Source organism: Vulpes vulpes, chromosome 2, assembly GCF_048418805.1.
Source record: "Vulpes vulpes isolate BD-2025 chromosome 2, VulVul3, whole genome shotgun sequence".
In the NCBI taxonomy this organism is placed as follows: Eukaryota; Metazoa; Chordata; class Mammalia; order Carnivora; family Canidae; genus Vulpes; species Vulpes vulpes.
The window spans coordinates 136,945,458-136,961,943 of record NC_132781.1 but is presented as its reverse complement, the minus strand read 5'-3'; the positions used below and the strand labels follow the sequence as shown (position 1 = coordinate 136,961,943).

General features: G+C 45.9%; 1 protein-coding gene across 9 annotated transcripts in view; it reads left to right on the top strand.

The window, feature by feature from the left end:
* PIK3R1 (phosphoinositide-3-kinase regulatory subunit 1) overlaps positions 1–16,486 on the top strand; it is a 574,745-nt gene that overhangs the window by 537,345 nt on the left and 20,914 nt on the right. For all 9 annotated transcript variants that reach the window (XM_072750075.1, XM_072750074.1, XM_072750073.1 and 6 more), the window contains 2 exons: positions 13,697–13,789; positions 14,224–14,298. In XM_072750075.1, the coding sequence (XP_072606176.1) occupies positions 13,697–13,789; positions 14,224–14,298 (168 nt within the window). The remainder of the gene's footprint in view (positions 1–13,696; positions 13,790–14,223; positions 14,299–16,486) is intronic.

The following is a 16,486-nucleotide window of genomic DNA, read 5'->3' as shown; positions in this document are numbered from 1 at the left end:
AGATGCCCTGAGATTGCTCCAACCTTGCCTGCCGCCTTTGGAAGTGCCCAGCCTGCACTTAATAGTGTCACCAACACAGCTGAGCAAAAATGTTTTCCACTTTTTTTTTTTTTTAAATGAGTGGATTCATTAAATTGCGTGGTTTGGAAAGAGGGCTGCATCCAAGACCTTGAATTGGAAGATGCGGGCCTTTAAAAAGTAGCACAGCATGGGAGCATCTTACTAGGGAGAAAGCACCCTCGCTTGGGCTCTCCTCCTGCCTAGACTGCTCCATAGACCTCCCTCCCTCCACCCGGCTGTGTTTGTCTGTCTTGTAGCCAGTGTCAGACATGTGATCATTCGTGTAATCTTAGAAATGACACGATGGGGGCTCGTGTTGTCAAGACGTGAACCTAAGCCGACCTTGGACCGTCTCCCTTAATAGCTGGACTGTGGCAGCCTTTCCCTGATAATGGCACTTTTGTCAGCTGTGGTCAGCAGACTGCCACACAGGGTTGGGGGAGGCGACGGCTGTGTCTTCTGGAGCGGCGCTGCCCTAGTGCCATCCCCAGTCACGTGTCGCAGGCACACTGAGCCGTGAAAGTGCGGCCAGCCCCGAACGGAGATGTGCTGGGAGCGTAAAACAAGAAATAAAGGACAGAAAATAGCCCATTAGTAACTTTTATATCGATTCTATGTTGAGATAATATTTTGGATAAATAGGGTTAAGCGACAGATTACATTTTCTCCTGTTCGTTGGTGCTGGTAATGGGGCTACTAGAAAATTTTAAATTACGTGTATGGTTTATACTTGAACGCTACCATTCCAGGGTATTAAAAGTCCTTCTGTCTCCCGAATTTCTGGAATATGTTCTACTTGGTGACTGTTTCTGTAAATTCTGTTCGGCATCTTTTCATATGTATCTGTGTCCTTTCTTCCAAAGTAAATGATCATCTGGTAGGACGCAGGACTGTGGAGATGGTTGGTATCACAGTGTGGTTTTCAAAGATTTGGGGTGTTTGGTGGCCACCACGACTGGCAAGTTCTTCCCTCGCTGGGTAGGCAGAGGTCAGATAAGCTCAGCGTCTTGCACAACGTCGTAGAATCAGAAGAAGACAGTAGAGAAATGGGCCGGTGCGGAGCAGAGTGGCTGTTCTTGATCTGGACAGCTCTTTCTTTTTTTCTATCTTGGTTGTCTGGCTCTAGGCGGTCCCAGTTGCCAGGGTGGTGGGCTGGGCTGTACCCCACACCCCCCCCAAAAGATGCAGTCTTTAAGGAAACCAGATGCCCTAAGGGAATCTGTGAGCCAACACTCTATGGTAAAGAAGGATCTCGAGGGGTGGGGGGTGGGGGTGGGGAGGGACCTTTATGTCTCAACAAGATGACCTCTGTCGGGGAAGTCCTGGCCCCGGGTGAGCCTGGACTAATCACCTGCCATCTCTGAGCCACTCACGCTCTGTAACATGGAGATGCTGATGCAACCTGCCCCCACAGGGGGATGATTTCATTAAAGCAGCTTAGTGCCTGGCGCATTCTCCTTGCACCATAGTAAGCATTAGCGCCTCGGTACCGAGAGCCTCAGATGTGACGGGCAGCCCTGGCTGTGTCATTTCTGCCCCTGTTGGGCTGGGGATGGTTTCCTACGGTGGTCTCCGAATGCCTGAGGGGATGCCAAGAGCCCTGGGAGGAAGCGGATCCACTGCAGAGACCCGGGTTCGGGTTGCAGAGCGCCCACCTCGGAGTACCGTTTTCCTGACGAACCCCTGGGCCTGCTTGGCCAGGGCCGTGTGTGCTCCCCGAGCGAGCCGGTTTTGCGGGGACGCCCCCTTCTCCCCCGGAGCCCCGTGTGTGTTGGTCAGAAATCGCAAGATGCCAAGCGGGGCTGCGTTTACACGCACCTGCTCAGGGGAAGTGCGTACCTGTGGCCCCGGGGGTCCGAGGTGCAGGCGGATGTGGCCCTGCCAGACACGGATCAAGTGACCTTGCTGTCCTCTGCCCTCCTGCCTTCCCTGTACCCAGTGAGACGGATGTCCTTGATGGAGCTATTGGCGGGACTCCTGGGAAGGAGCAGGTGCCTGGAGCCGCATCCAGGTCAGCAAGTGTCAGCCCCTCCCACCTTGCTTCCCTTGGCCTGCCTCTTAGGTGGCCCTGTCCCGGTCTCGGTCGTGACTTAGGACAAGTAGGAAGCGGCCTCCAGTTCGAGACCCACACACCGGGAGGAGGATGTTGGAGAAATGTTCTCCTTCTCTTGAGTGTGGTGATCACCCGACAAAGTCAAAGTTTGGATCTGATGCGCAGAGAGGAGCTCCAAAGAGATTCCCGGTCCCTCATTGGAAATTGTATAGGTTGAGGTCGCCCGATGAAATGGAATTAAATTTTTCCATTTTTTCCCCCATTCTTTTCATTCATTTAACCAGTTCGCTCCCCACCCCACCCCCCCTTACTTGAAGTAATTTTTTGCCTGCCACTGACAGGGTGCCTCCCTGTGACTTGGGTCAGCTGTGCCGTGCAACAAGGTAATGGCTAAAGAGAATAGGGTTATTTGGGGGGTAATTCATCTTGAGATGTAATTCAGTGGTTTTATGTTGGCTCTGTGATTCCCTCAACTTTAACATTCCAGTTAGAACTTTTAAGATCTAGAAATTAGTTTAGAATTACTTAGCTAAACCTTATCACTTTACTGATATGTGGGTTGGGGGGGTGTACTAAATGTTTTCTTCAAAGTTCCCAACCTGTTCCTGAGCCTTCTAGAACTCATGCCCTCACCTGTTGCACAGTAGCTTTTCAATCGTTTTTTTTGGTGTCATCCAGTTACAAGCATAGGTAAGGTGTTTAATAGTTTTTTTTCTTTTTTTTTTTTTTTTAAATAGAAGTCACAGAGACGATGCAATATGTTACAAAGCCCTTCCTAGTTTCTTCAGTAGTTTGCATACCGTGGCCCCCAAAAGAGTAAAACGAGTTTGTGGCTTCAGTAGGATAATGCAAAAAGTGACCAACAGGGGGAAACCTAGTACATCCTTTTGGAATTAATTCACTTAACTTCTAACCCCTTTGAAAAAAAAAAAATTACCCAAGCTCCTGTTGAAGCCAGCAAAAAACATCTGTTGTTTTATTTATAGCTTCAATTTCTAAGAAGCATATTCTATAGTAGATGAAAAAGAAGTTGACAGCTCATAATTCAGAGAGTCACTGAGGCCTAATCTGATAGAACAAAATGTACAAAACTCGCCCCCTCCTGGGGTTCAGGCCCTATCGCTTCCCTTTCCCCCGGAGACAGAAGTGGTGCAGGAGAGAGAGCCCAGGTCGTCAGAGTCGGTCGTGAGGACAGAGGTGGCCCTGAGGCAGGAAGGCAGAGAGGAGCCCCTCAGGGTGGGTGATGGCTTCTCCCTCCAGGGTGTCCCCCAGGGGCACCTCCTCCTGCCCAGCATCACACTCATTTCCATTCTGGTTAAACCCGCGTCTTCCATCTGGGAGCTTTCAGCAGTATGACATCTTCTAACTGTCACAGTGTGTTTTCTCTCAACCCCAAGTTGTTGATCAGAATGGCTGATGGAACAGTTCCGTTTCTGGGTCCAGCTTCATCTTTTTGACTTCACTCCTTTTCTTTGAACAGGTCTCCCTAGCTGGTTGGACATAGCTGCTTTCCCCCTGCTGACTTGTAAGCAGTTGCAAAATACATCCACTCCTCAGATAGCAGCCGTCGATGTGTTTCTTTTTTTTCGTTTTAGCTTCTTTCTATGGCGTAGTACTGTGTATCAACCTGGGGTGGTTTTTGTTTGTTTTTTGTTTTGTTTTTTGAGAATTTAGTGATGGTGGTCCAACTGCTGCCCAAATTGACCCTTCTAAAATAATGACCCTTAAAAGGGAAATTGCATCTGGTGTAGAAGTCCATGAATTTCTGTACCTGAGAGGTGAGTAATCTGCTCAGTTCACTGGTGATCGTTAGTATATCATGAGCTAGGGAAACTCATTAGCCCCCCAGAATTCATAACATTTACCAAAAGTAGTGAAAGCATACTGCTCCATTTTTAAGTTTTTTAATCTAAATCCTTACAAAATTATTAAGGATTGTGTTTATTTTATCTTAAAATTGCTAACAGTTGCTTTATTATAAGTGGATAGTTTCGTGTATCAGTGATTTTTTTTAAAGATTTTTTTTTCTTAAAATCTGACTACACATTTTCTTACATGATTTTTTTCTGCAGTAGCTGAATAGGGAATTTTCTGTTCATTATTTTCTGGCCCCTTGTCTTTTTTTGCTTTGTTTTTGTTTTCTTCCCAATATCATAGACAGGTAATCCTTTTCCTTTTCTCTCCCTCTCTGATAATAAGCACTTTAAGTCCTTTCCTGTACCTATCAAGTGTATCTTACTAAGATTTCATTTTGGGATCCGTTGAAATAGAAGTTACAACATACATGCATTTGTCAATTATTTGCCGGGCTCTTTCTCCACCTGATGATTAACCAGAATCGTCCATCTGTACCTTGCTGAAAGTGATAAGCTAGCCAGCTATATTTAGCTGAGTGAAACCCATTACATCCTTGGGGAAGAATGCGCTTAGTTTAGCCTTATGAGAAAATATTTAATAAATGCCGTCCTCAAAATATTTAGCCTGGCCGAGTGGGCTGGCAGGGGTTCAGTTCTGATAAAGCAGAGGTGATGGCGAGAAGCTGGCCCACCAGCCCAAGCTCACACTGAACAAATGCCCCTCTTGTCATTAAGGGTTGTCACTGTGGGTGCCTCTTCTTGCCCATCCATTTCGATCCTTATCCTCTTCTCATGGCTTTGTGACCCCCCCCGCCAAATGGAGTCCTACAGTGCATCTCCCTGAGGAGGCACCCGAGTTTCAGGGAGGGTTTACTGCTGCACAGCATTGGCTACTGTGCCTAACTCTTCTCAACCTCAGTTTCCTTAGCTGTAAAATGGAGGCAGTCACAGTACTTCACAAGATTGCACAGATTAAATGAGATAAAACCCTGAGCACAGTTCTAGTGCTAAGTGTTAAGTACACGAGAGGTCTCAGTTATAGGTAGAAGCAGCAGCAGTAGTAGTGTGGGTACTCGTGGTCCTGGTGGCGGTAGTATTTCCTATTCCTCTCCTCCTGGTGGGACGTAAACATCTGAGTCCCCTTGAAATGAGACCAGGTGGGAGGAGCTTCGTTGGGAGGTCAGGGGAACTGAGTGCTAATCCTCAGCCCGAACTTGACCGTGGGACGTTAGCAGGTGCTGACCCGTGTGATCCCTGTCCCCACGCGCCACAGTACGCAGGTGCACAGGGCCGCAGTGCCTCTGCTGCTAATGTCTCTCTTTCGATATCTAATTAGGTATGATATCACATCTGATTAGATTTGATAGCCATCCCCCTCCCTCCCCGGGTCAGTCCCACCATCTGCGGGGCACCTGTTTAGATGCTGGGCTCCTGGGAGCTGGTGGAGGCCCTGAAGCTCAGGACATCTCGGCGACAGGTATGAAGTGGGACGGTTAGTCACTGGGATTCCCTCTCCCACAGCGATCTGGGGGTTCCTCCATCCTTGCTACTCAAAGTGTGTTCCAGGGACCAGCAGCGGGGGCTTCATGCGGGAGCTTGTGGGCCCTGAGCCCTGTGGCCCCCCCAGATCCGAATCAAGTGATTCACAAGCACGATGAAGTGTAGGAAGCCCTGCCTTTGTGAATATTCTGACACATCTGGAAGGTTAAGTTTCCTAAGTCCCTATAGAATTCGTATCCGACACTGATTTTGTTCTAGACTTGGCTGTTTCTTTGGGTGTAGCGAATCGATGTTCGGTCACCTTGGGCTGCTGTGACAAAATACGGTAGACCGAGTGGCCAAAACAACAGACACTTGCTTGTTCATCCCGGTTCAGGCAGTGGCTGGACGTCCGGGGTCCGGGACAGCTTGGTTGGGTTCTCGCGAGGGCCCTTCCCTGGCTTGCACGCCGTTGTGGCCTCTCTTCCTGCTCTCACATGGCCATCGCGATGGCCCCGCTCTTGTGACCTCGGTTAAACTTAATTCCCTCTCCGAAGTCCCCTCCCCGGCTACGGCCAGGCTGGTAGTTAAAGCTCCGTCGTCGTCGTGGGGCTGGGGGAGAGGGCTGCCGAGGCAGCCCGGTTGGGAGCAGCTGCTTTCTGCCGCCCACTTTGAGATGTTTCACGAAAAGTAAGATGGATTGATGGATTGATCGGTAATGAAACATGACACATGTTGCTTGTGGGCACTCACTGTACAATTCTTTCAACTTTTTGGTGTATTTTAAAATGTCAGAGAGCAAGCCCCAGCTCTCTGTGTAGTTATTAGAATGGAATCTGGGGTTCTTTCCTCTGATTTCCATCCAGGCTTTGTTAAGAGGCTGGTCCCACTCTGCTGGGCCAATCTGCCTCTTGGGCAGCTCCTCCCTCTTCTGGCACTTGCTCCTTGGTCCTGCAGCGCGTCCTGCTTTCTCTCAAGTTCGGTGAGGGTCCCGCTTAGATCAAGATGCTCCTTTCAGTTCTCCCATTTCAAACCGGTGATCTCTTAACGGGTTCTCTCTTCTGTGCTCTTTTCTGATCAGAGGATCATTAATTCTTGAGAGATGGGGGGGCCTCTCGGGTTACATCGGAAGACCCTGCTTTATGAATTTGAAACATTTTTAACATTTATATTTTTATGCGTTTGACTGAAATCTGTGGTCAGATACCAATGGGAGAGAAGCGAGTGGCTCTGCAGCTTCACCTGGAGGCCCTGCCTCCCTCTTGTTGCTGGAGGGGCTCTCGGTGCTTTCTGTTTAGGGCATTAATTACCTGCATTAAGAAATACCTTACGGTGAGGGAGAAGGTGCTGCCTTGCTTATCTGGGGGGAGCGCGGGAACTGGCGTTAGTCCGGGTAGCCGTATTGAGCAGGCCAGAAGGCACCCCAGGCTCCCCACGGGTGGGATCAAGCATCAGGTATCTGAGTGTTGTGCAACACCATTATCATAGCTCCCCTGTAAATTAGGGAGATTTGGCAGCAAGTTCTGGCAAAGTAGGTTTCTTTCCTTACTGGGACTGATTTGTAGGCTCCCAGGGGTTGGGGGGGGGGTTGGGGGAGAAACAGGTACAAGCTGAACTTTGGGACACTGTTTACAAGCCTCGCAACCTTGACCACATGACTTAATTTCTGCAAGGCTCAACTTCCTCGCCTTTGGAGGCGGGATAATAAGGGCTGCTAGGAATAAAGAAATGAAAGCCTGCGTGGGTGTTGGGCTGTGACTCCCAGTGGACGTTCAGGAGTATCCAGGCCACACGTGGTCCAGCACCCATCCACGGTGCTGCATCCTATGATTTCCCTTCCCCCTTTCCCTCTTGGCGGCTGCTCAGCCACGCTTCCTGTGAAATCTTCCTAAGCCAGTGGGCCCACTTCCCCCAAAGTCCCAGAGACTCACCTGTAAGTGACACCCTGGGGTGTGAAGAGGGGAGTCTCTTTCTTCTCACTTACCTCCTGCCCAAACATTTTAATGTTTGCTCTACACCATCAGTTGTCGTCTTGGACTGAGACTCCAGTTTGGGTGGCGACACTCGTGATTCATGGGGCTAGCCTGGCAAAGAGGAAGTCTGATCTTGCTTTCAGTGATCTTTCAGCCCTGAGGTTCTAGCTAAGGCCATCGTCCAAAGCAAAGCTGTAATGTCTGCTTCTGTTTAATAAGATCTCTGCCTGCTGTCTGTGTCCTATACTAGGCTGTGGTCTAGAAACAAAACTAAATGGGCAGAGATCTCAGATCCCTTTCATTTGTTTTTAAGCTGTGGAGCAGAAGGGATAAGTGGGAGAAGATAAAGATATTAAAGACTAATTAGTTTAGGGCGTCTGAAGAGATTTGCAAACTTCCTATTTAAATCTGTTGACAGGTCTTTTCATTCCCTCTGACGACTTATCTCTGAAAATAATGTAGTTATGGCTGAAGATTTCTTTCCGCGTAGATGCGACTCCTTTTTATTTTTTCCTCCCATACTTTTTTTTTTTTTCCTCCTCCCTCCTGAAAAAACAGTCCTTGTTTCTACTGCGTTGGATATCATTCCAGCTCCGTTTTTATTTTACGGTCAGAAAACTCAAGGATAATAACTCAAATACTTGATAGGGGAACAAGGGCAATATATTGAAAATAATGTGATATTTTAGGTAGGACTTCTGAAAAGATCATTTTGTTCATGTAAATGAAATAATCTTTTAAAAAACATTGAAAATTCTTTTTGTCTCGTTTATAATACTTTCTGGTCTTAAAAGTTGCCATCACAATTAAAAATCTATAATAGTGTAAAAGATTACATCAATAAGTCTAAATTCATAACAGCTACCCATTAGTTTGTGCATTCTGTGTACTGGACACTGTGCCTGCCGTGTTTATCTGTATAATTCATTCAGTCCTTACTGCGTTCATAATTATTCCCATTTTACAGATGAAGAAGCTGAGGTTCAAGTTAATTAACACGTCCAAGAAATAGACTCAGTAAGTAGGGAAACCAAGATTAAATCCCCGGTCTCATTGGCTCTAAACCACGTGTGCTTTTAATAATTGCACTACTGCTGATTGAACAGGTGTGTTTCAAAGCAAAGGAAACCATACTGGCTTTTGGCTTTGTTTTAGTTTTTTAGCTATACTGTCTCAGCCAGTGTGTGTTGGCATTGTGCCAGTAGAAACTTAAAAAGCTTAAATGTCAGGATATTAACCATTATGGACATAAGGCATGAGCGTGCTTATACAATTTATTTCAGAAAAGCTTTGGGATTCGTTATATTTTTTTGCCCACCAGAATGTATATTTTTCATTTGAAATAACGAGAGAGGTCGTTTTCAGAGAGAAATAAAATTTTGATTCGGCAACAGTTAATCGACAAACATCTTGATTTAATATTGACCCACGCCTTGCACATACACTTTCTTTTCTGTGTATTTGTATGACATTTTAAAAGGTAAGTGGCAGTTTTTCATGTACTTCCAAGCTACTTCCATCAGTAATGAAATACTCGGCTTGGGCAGTCTCTGGAGTCCCAGAATTTCAGCTTAAACTTTCCATTCGTCCCTGCCAGGCACTGACTCTGAAATATCTTTTTTTATAGAGACCGCCTCCAAAAGGTGCAGCTGTGTGCTGGTTTCATCTTGCATTTTGTAGCGGCGTTGGCACCATTTAACGTGAGGAATGCCACTGTCTCCCACACACCACTGGTGCCCAAGGACTGTTCAGGCCTGTCCATGTTCGTGGTTTGGGAAGGGTCTGAGTTTGGCGAGAAAGCTCTCCTGTTCCATGTGATTGGTTGTCACCAGGGTTAAGGTAGAAAAATAGAACTAATGGAAAAGGCAGCGTCTTGATGTGTCATCAAAAATTCTTTCTACAGTCGGGGACACCTAATTCATTGGTGTTCCTATCAGTGTTGAAGGCTGGTTCCTCTTGGGAAACAGTCTGTGTCTTGGCTTGGTTACTTCTAGAGCCTTCTGCTGTTCTTTCTTCTTTCTCCTTAAGTAATACTGATTTCTTTTGGTGAAAACTGATCCCACTAAGTCAAAAACTTAGTGTTGGACTCTAGCGGGGGAATCTGCGTACTCATCCAGGTTCTTAAGGATGGACTTGGCTCCCCAGACTTGCATCCTGGCTGCAGCAGGCTTCAGAGCCAAAAAGCATTCCTCATTCAGGTATAAAAATTTGTCTGGAAGATGAAACCCAGTAACAATTTATAGGTAAACATCATGAAGGTCACACTGTATCATTTTGTGTTTTCTTTGATAGTGACCATATATGATCTGTATTGTTTTTTTTTTTTTTTTTTTTTAGTTCCATTATGCTTTAGTTTATTGAAGTATACGATGTGGTGCTTTATCAGGGACCTTTCAAAGAACGACTTGCCAAATTTGGTAGTGCCTGGCAATTGTCATTTCCTGCTGGGATGTCTTAAAACAGCATGTAATGGAAAAGGAAACACTGACCTTGCATACTTAATAAAATTAGAGGAATAGTTGATTTTAGGATTGTTGAAATAATTAGTATTTTGCCTTGAGATACTTTTTAGATTTTTGATGTCGATTGATCCTGCAGCCTGAAGTAGAACATGTGAACTTTAAAAGACTTGGGTAGGGCTTCGTGTTCCCTTATGTTTAAATATTTGAAAGGGGAAATGGACTGAATCACAGATTTTGTACTAGGGAATAGGAAATCCCTGAATTGTTATTCAAAAAATAAGGTTATAAAATTTCTCTTTTAAAACTTCCATTGCAAAACCTGAATCAGCTGTAATGATTCAGATGTTTGAATAATAGGTTGTTTTTTGTTTTTTGTTTTTTTTTTTTTAATAATAGTTTATGTCAACATTAACTCTGTAGGAAATCCGCTAGACATGTTACAAGAAGAGTACCTGTACCCTCTCTATGTACATCTAGCTTTGTCCTTGAGATTCTGGTGTCTCTTTGAGAAAAGTTCTAGTGTTGCCCTAGGTAGGTACCTGGTGGTTATCACAGTGCTTTTCAAACACTAGATGTGACCATTTATTTTTTTATTTTTTATTTTTAGAGAGAGAGAGAACAGGGTGGGAGGGCGCAGACGGAAGGAGAGAGAGGGAGAATCCCAAGTAGGCCCCACACCTGATGGCAGAGCCTGAGGCAGGGCTCGATCTCACAACCCCGAGATCATGACCCGAGCCAGTCAAGTTGGACCCTTAACCTCCTGAGCCCCCCCCCAGTTGGACGCTTCACCGCCTCTTGATGTAACAGTTTTTGAGTGAAACACATGAGATTTTGTAGCTCAGGATACTGAAGGTAAACTACCAATTTTTTTCCCCCAAGGAAACCTAGAAAAGTCTAACATAAGAAGATTTGACTTTTTTTTCCCCTTTTTTCTTCTTCAAGCCAAAGGGAATACATAGAGAAGATGGAAACCCTGTTCTATATAGTAGCTGCCAGCCCAGTTCTAAAACAACTGCTGGGTGCATATTTCAATTGCAATTAGATGAAATCTTTAATTATCAGTTAATTTAACTTTCAAATTTGCCTGCAGAAATGATGGTGTTGATAAGATTCTGGGAGGAGATAAACCTTTTATTAAGTAATTCCATTTTCAGTTGCCAACTTTAAAGATTTTTTTTTTTAATTAAAAAAAAAAATGGCCTGAGTAAAATTTATGAGGGTGGGGACAGGGGGACGGGGCATGTGTGGCCATGTGGGATTGTGTATTTACTAGTTAATCTTCATCTTTTTGTATCTAGGGCTGTGCTCACTAAGACCTGTAAGTTTGAGAAGCCTAAAGAGAGACACTACTGTGGATTCCAAACTAGTATTTTCTCCACACCGTTTCTCTAGCCTTGTTTTCCTCTTGCCTATGCTGATAGGACGATGCATATCAGTTTGTTCAGTGCAGAAGGCATTTTGCAGGGAGGACATTTTTGTGAGCTGATAATCTTCTGAGGCCAGAGGAAGTAGTTTATAGTTTATCAGAGGAAATGAAATGGTATATGCTCTTTTCACCTCACAGTGTAGCCTGATTTTACAAGGCTTTTAATGAAAAGGAGTAAATGAAACTTGTGAGACATCTGGTATTTTCAGTGCTTTTCAGCTGTGCTCACATTATAACGTCTAGAGATGTGGGGCATGTCATTACTGACTTTCTTACCGTGATCGCATGTCCTAAGACGTAGTACTAACCCAAACTACATCACTAGCTCCATGCCTGGGCCTCCTGATGGTGGGGGGGTGGGGGGTGAGGGGGGTGGTCGGACCCGGGAACCTGTCTTCCCAGCAAGTTCTTCAGGTGATCATAGGCTCGGGCAGGTGCGGGAGACACGGGAGAGATGTCACTCCCACTCAGCTCTGCACCTAGTGACCGTCTAGAAAGTCAGTGGCCCGGCTGTCCCTCCCTTATGAAGTCTGTAATGTGTTCAAGTGATGGTGCCGCTGGACAGAGTCACCTAGGAAGCTGCGACGGACTTTTCATGCCCTGAGTTCAGATCTCGATGAGCTCTGTGTCCAGATGCTCTGTCCCCAGGGATGGCTTTATGGTGGGGTCTTAGTAGCCCAGAGCCAACTCGGGAATCTTTGGTTTGGTCTTGACAAAAACCTGTCCTTGCTCAGGCCATGGGGCTTTGCTCTCTCATACTGTGGCCACTAGCACCCGTGGCTGTTTCAGCTGAAAAAAATGCAGTTCATCAGTTGTGGTGTCTACAGGTTCAAGCACTCCCAGCCGCATGCGGCTAGTTGGCCGGCCACTGCTTTTTTGGATAGCACAGCCAATAACGCATCTCTGTCATCACAGAAGGTTTTACTGGATGGTGCGGCTGTGGGATTTTCTTTCTCAAGCTAGCTCTCTTCCGTTTATCCTGGGTATTTGAGCGGCCAGTTGAGTTAGGTGGCCGGATTCCATGTGCCTGTCTCTCCCAGGGCGCACTGCGGTCCAGAAGGCTCTTAGACCACAGGGTTTAGGGTCCGCAAAATGGCGCAAATCATACTTAATTCTCTGAGGTTGACTGCATCAGGAATTTCCTCTGTGATGGGCTTCATTAAAGATCTGCTTAACCCATTAAAGATCTGCTTAACTGTATGAGTCATCATAATCCCACCACTAAGATCTCACTGAAAATTATATTTAACCTTTCTTAAATTATACAAATATAAATTATGTAAGTTTAATTTATAAATGTAATTATATTTATATAAATAAATATAAATTATATGTTGCCTATTTATTCCTAGGTAAGATTGCACAGCGATGAACCATAAGTGTCAAAAAGTTACGTATTGGTGGCTAATGTAAAGGCTGCACCTGTAGGTATTTTCATGTAGACTGTCCTTTAGGTGTAGTTTGGAGTTTGAGAAAAATGAGGTGAATATATTTAGCTCCCTCTTCTGGTGTATTATGAGATGGATATTTTTACTTCAAGTGGTTTTGTGTATTTTGGGAGCGATGCCGCAGTTATAAATGTGATGTTGAGGGCCGTTGTTAGTGTGCCGTCCAGTTCGTTTCTTCTCGTACCACTCCGATTGGTGAAACATGGAGCTGTCGCCTGCAAAAACCAGTCGGTGAAAGCATCACATGTTCTTAAACTACCGACTGACCAGAATGTACCGACTGACCAGAATGTCAGCCAACGAAGGCTCGGGTGGCGGGGGTACACAGGGGCTTGATTTGAACGTTAACGGGGCCAGTGACCATTTCCAAGTGCCCTGCGTCTAAATATTTTAAAGTTATAAATCACGTGAACGGACTGTTCGGTCAAATCTGTTTCATCCTCCTACCTGGGCGGTTACTCCTTCATAGTGAATTTAATCTCGGTTTCTTGGGTCCCACGTTCTGCCCCAGAGGGTGGTGATGTGGGGAGAGTAGCCCACTTCCCCAGCCTCCGGCACATCCGAATTCAGTCCCACCCCGAGCCCCGCACATCCAGCCTGGGCCCAGGGCCCAGCCCCTGGGAGGCCTGCCCTGGGGAGGACGGAGCTGGGGAGGAGGCTTGAGAGGCCAGTCAGGCAGGGAAGTCCTGGATTCCAGCTAAGTGTTCTGAGTGTGTCCCCGGAGAGAGGTGGGCCTGTCGTCTGGGCCCCCGTCCTTGAAACTTGCAGGGAGAGGCCCCACGGGAAGAGGGCCCCAGCACCGTGCTCTTGCTCAGGCCTAAGTTCACTAGTGTCACAGCTCAACTGTTTTGCATCTCACTTCTTCCTGTTGCCTGATGCATTCGATCACCCCAATCGAATAACCGAATAACCTAACCGTAGGATTCTGTTTGTTTGCAGCCTTGGCCCTTCCGGATCTTGCAGAGCAGTTTGCCCCTCCCGACATCGCTCCGCCTCTGCTGGTGAAGCTCCTGGAAGCCATTGAAAAGAAAGGTAATCAGCGGTCGAGGAGCTCTGTTAATGTGTCATCGAGTCTTATTCCGGGGCTGTCGCAGTTTGCCTCTGTCTGTCGGGTGTCCATTAAATCCGCTACTTGCGAGCCAGACACACAAGCTCTCTGTCGCCACGTAGTGCAGAAATAACCTTGGTCCGATTTCTGACTCCACAGTAACATGTACTTACTGTATGGAAACTATTAAATGCTCCATAATTTAATAAATACAATTAACTTGCTCCTTCGTGGCCAGATGGCTTTGCCAAAATCATTGACATGCCAGCTAAGATTAATAGTAGGGGTTCACTTCCAAGAATACTTGGTACACATCTAGAGTAGATATGGGATGGAAACTGGAATGTCTTTCTGGCAGCAGGCTCACAGGTTCTCCAGAGAGCTGTGTTTTGCATGCTCAGTCTGTTTTGTGTCTTAGGTCTGGAATGTTCAACTCTATACAGGACACCGAGCTCCAGCAACCCGGCTGAGTTACGACAGCTCCTTGATTGTGGTGAGTGTCGGGGCGCTAGAAAGACAAACGGGAAACAGTCCTTACCTTTGGGTGTCAGATAAAGCGCAGAGTTCTAAGTTGGAGGGAGCTCAGAAATCACGCACGGTTCCCTCTGCCCTACTAGGGTGACAGGGCAAGCCGGCACTGATCTTCGATGTCCGCGTCCTGGGTCGGGGGTGTGTGTGCACGCCTGCCTGCAGGCATGTGGCCTGTCCTCATAGCCAAGAGCCTCTGGGCCCCACAGGACTTGCAGAAGAGAGAAGCGCCCCCTTTGGGATTTCTCTGGCTCTGCCTACCGACCATCTTTCTCTGACTGTAGTTGGCTACGTCGGATTCATCTGGATCAGCTTAAAAAATATTTATGAGTCCGTGTCATTTAACAAATGTCTCTTCTGACCTTTTCCATTTTCCTCTCCTTTGTAACATTTTTTCGCTCTTCCTTTTGTGGTCATTTGCTCTCTTGTGCCATGTTTATAGGAGGTAACATCATGGGCCTGTTGCATTTGGTGGTGTGCTGGTAAACCCAACTCTCAGGGATGCAGGGGGACCTTGGTTTGTAGCAATTGGCCACTTCCACGGAGTGAATATGCCCGCCTTGGCCAGTCTCAGGCTGCCACTGTGTCATCGCTGAACCCCAACGTGGAAAGCATTGAGCGCAGGTGGCCCCTAAGAATAGGCCAGCTCCAGCACACCATTGGGTAAATGACACCGATTAATGCACCCAAGTGGTGGCTTCATTATTTGTTCCTTCTCTTTGCCAAATGGAATAAGACCACCCATGTGAATAAATTCCCTGGCCATCGTGCCAGCAAGTATTATCTTCTGTATTAACTTGCAGGATCTTTCAGGTTCTTCATTCTCCCCTAGAATTTTTTTTTAGAAAGATAATTTCCGGGATCCCTGGGTGGCGCAGCGGTTTGGCGCCTGCCTTTGGCCCAGGGCGCGATCCTGGAGACTTGGGATCGAATCCCACGTCAGGCTCCCGGTGCATGGAGCCTGCTTCTCCCTCTGCCTGTGTCTCTGCCTCTCTCTCTCTCACTGTGTGCCTATCATAAATAAATAAAATAAAAAAATTAAAAAAAAAAAAAAAAAAAAGAAAGATAATTTCCAAAAAAAAAAAAAAAAAAAAAAGATAATTTCCCACCTCACATTATTTTAGTTGAATTTGGATGTTGGAAACCGAAAGAACGAAACCAAATTTGGGAAGAGACTCTTTTTGTAGGGACTATGCTCATGCGAAGAACGTAGTGGATGAAAATGTGAAGTTGAGGCAGCTCATGACAATTTCTAGAAAAGATGTTCTGGGAAAAAAAAAAAAGATCCTATCTCTGTCTGTAAATAGTTTCACCTGAATTGCACCACCCAAGTGTTTGAAGTTTGAAAAAAAAAAAAAAAAAAAGGTTTCAAACTTTCATTTTTATTTTGTGCATGGAAACCAGCCTCACACATGTGCAGGGCATGTGCCTTGGTGGCTGTATCTCCTGCCTTAACAGCCGGAGTAGGTCAGTAGGAGCTGACTGGCAGAGAATTCTAGGTGGAACACTTGTCCATTACTTCTCACAGCCTCACCAGAGTGGTAAGGAAACAGTGAATTTTGTCCTTAGTTGCAATTGAGATACATGTTTTGGTCAAAAAATTGGTCACAGGAAGTGTGTAGACATCAGAGACCAGTGACACGGGAGTTATTTGAGAAATCGTGGTTAAGCTTTTAAATGTGACTGAATACAAATGATGCACTTCAGCTGTAGAAAACATCTTCGCATCACCTCTGAGATGGAATAACTAACCAAAAATCACGTCAGCAATGTATTTTGACAGACAGTTTTTCTTCGCCACTGGAGATCAAAACCCACCCAGAGAAAGCTGGTTTCACCTGGATTCTGTGTGATTCAAGTAGAATTTTGTGAGAAGAAAAAAGGGTAAACATCTAAATTTAGGAGTGGAGACTTTATAGCTTGAGGATCTTTCAGTCCATAAAAGTATTGTCATACCTTGGAGGAAGCATAAGTCCTACTTTAGAAGAAAAAAAAAAAAAGAGAGAGAGAGAAAAGAAGTCATGGCTTTTAACCAACCTTGTAAGTTAGCAGTGTCAGGAAGGGGTAGATGTAGAGGACAACACCCACCTTTATTAGCACCCTACTATTTTGTTTCGTCTCCATATTACCCCTGTGATAGCCGTATTTGTCAC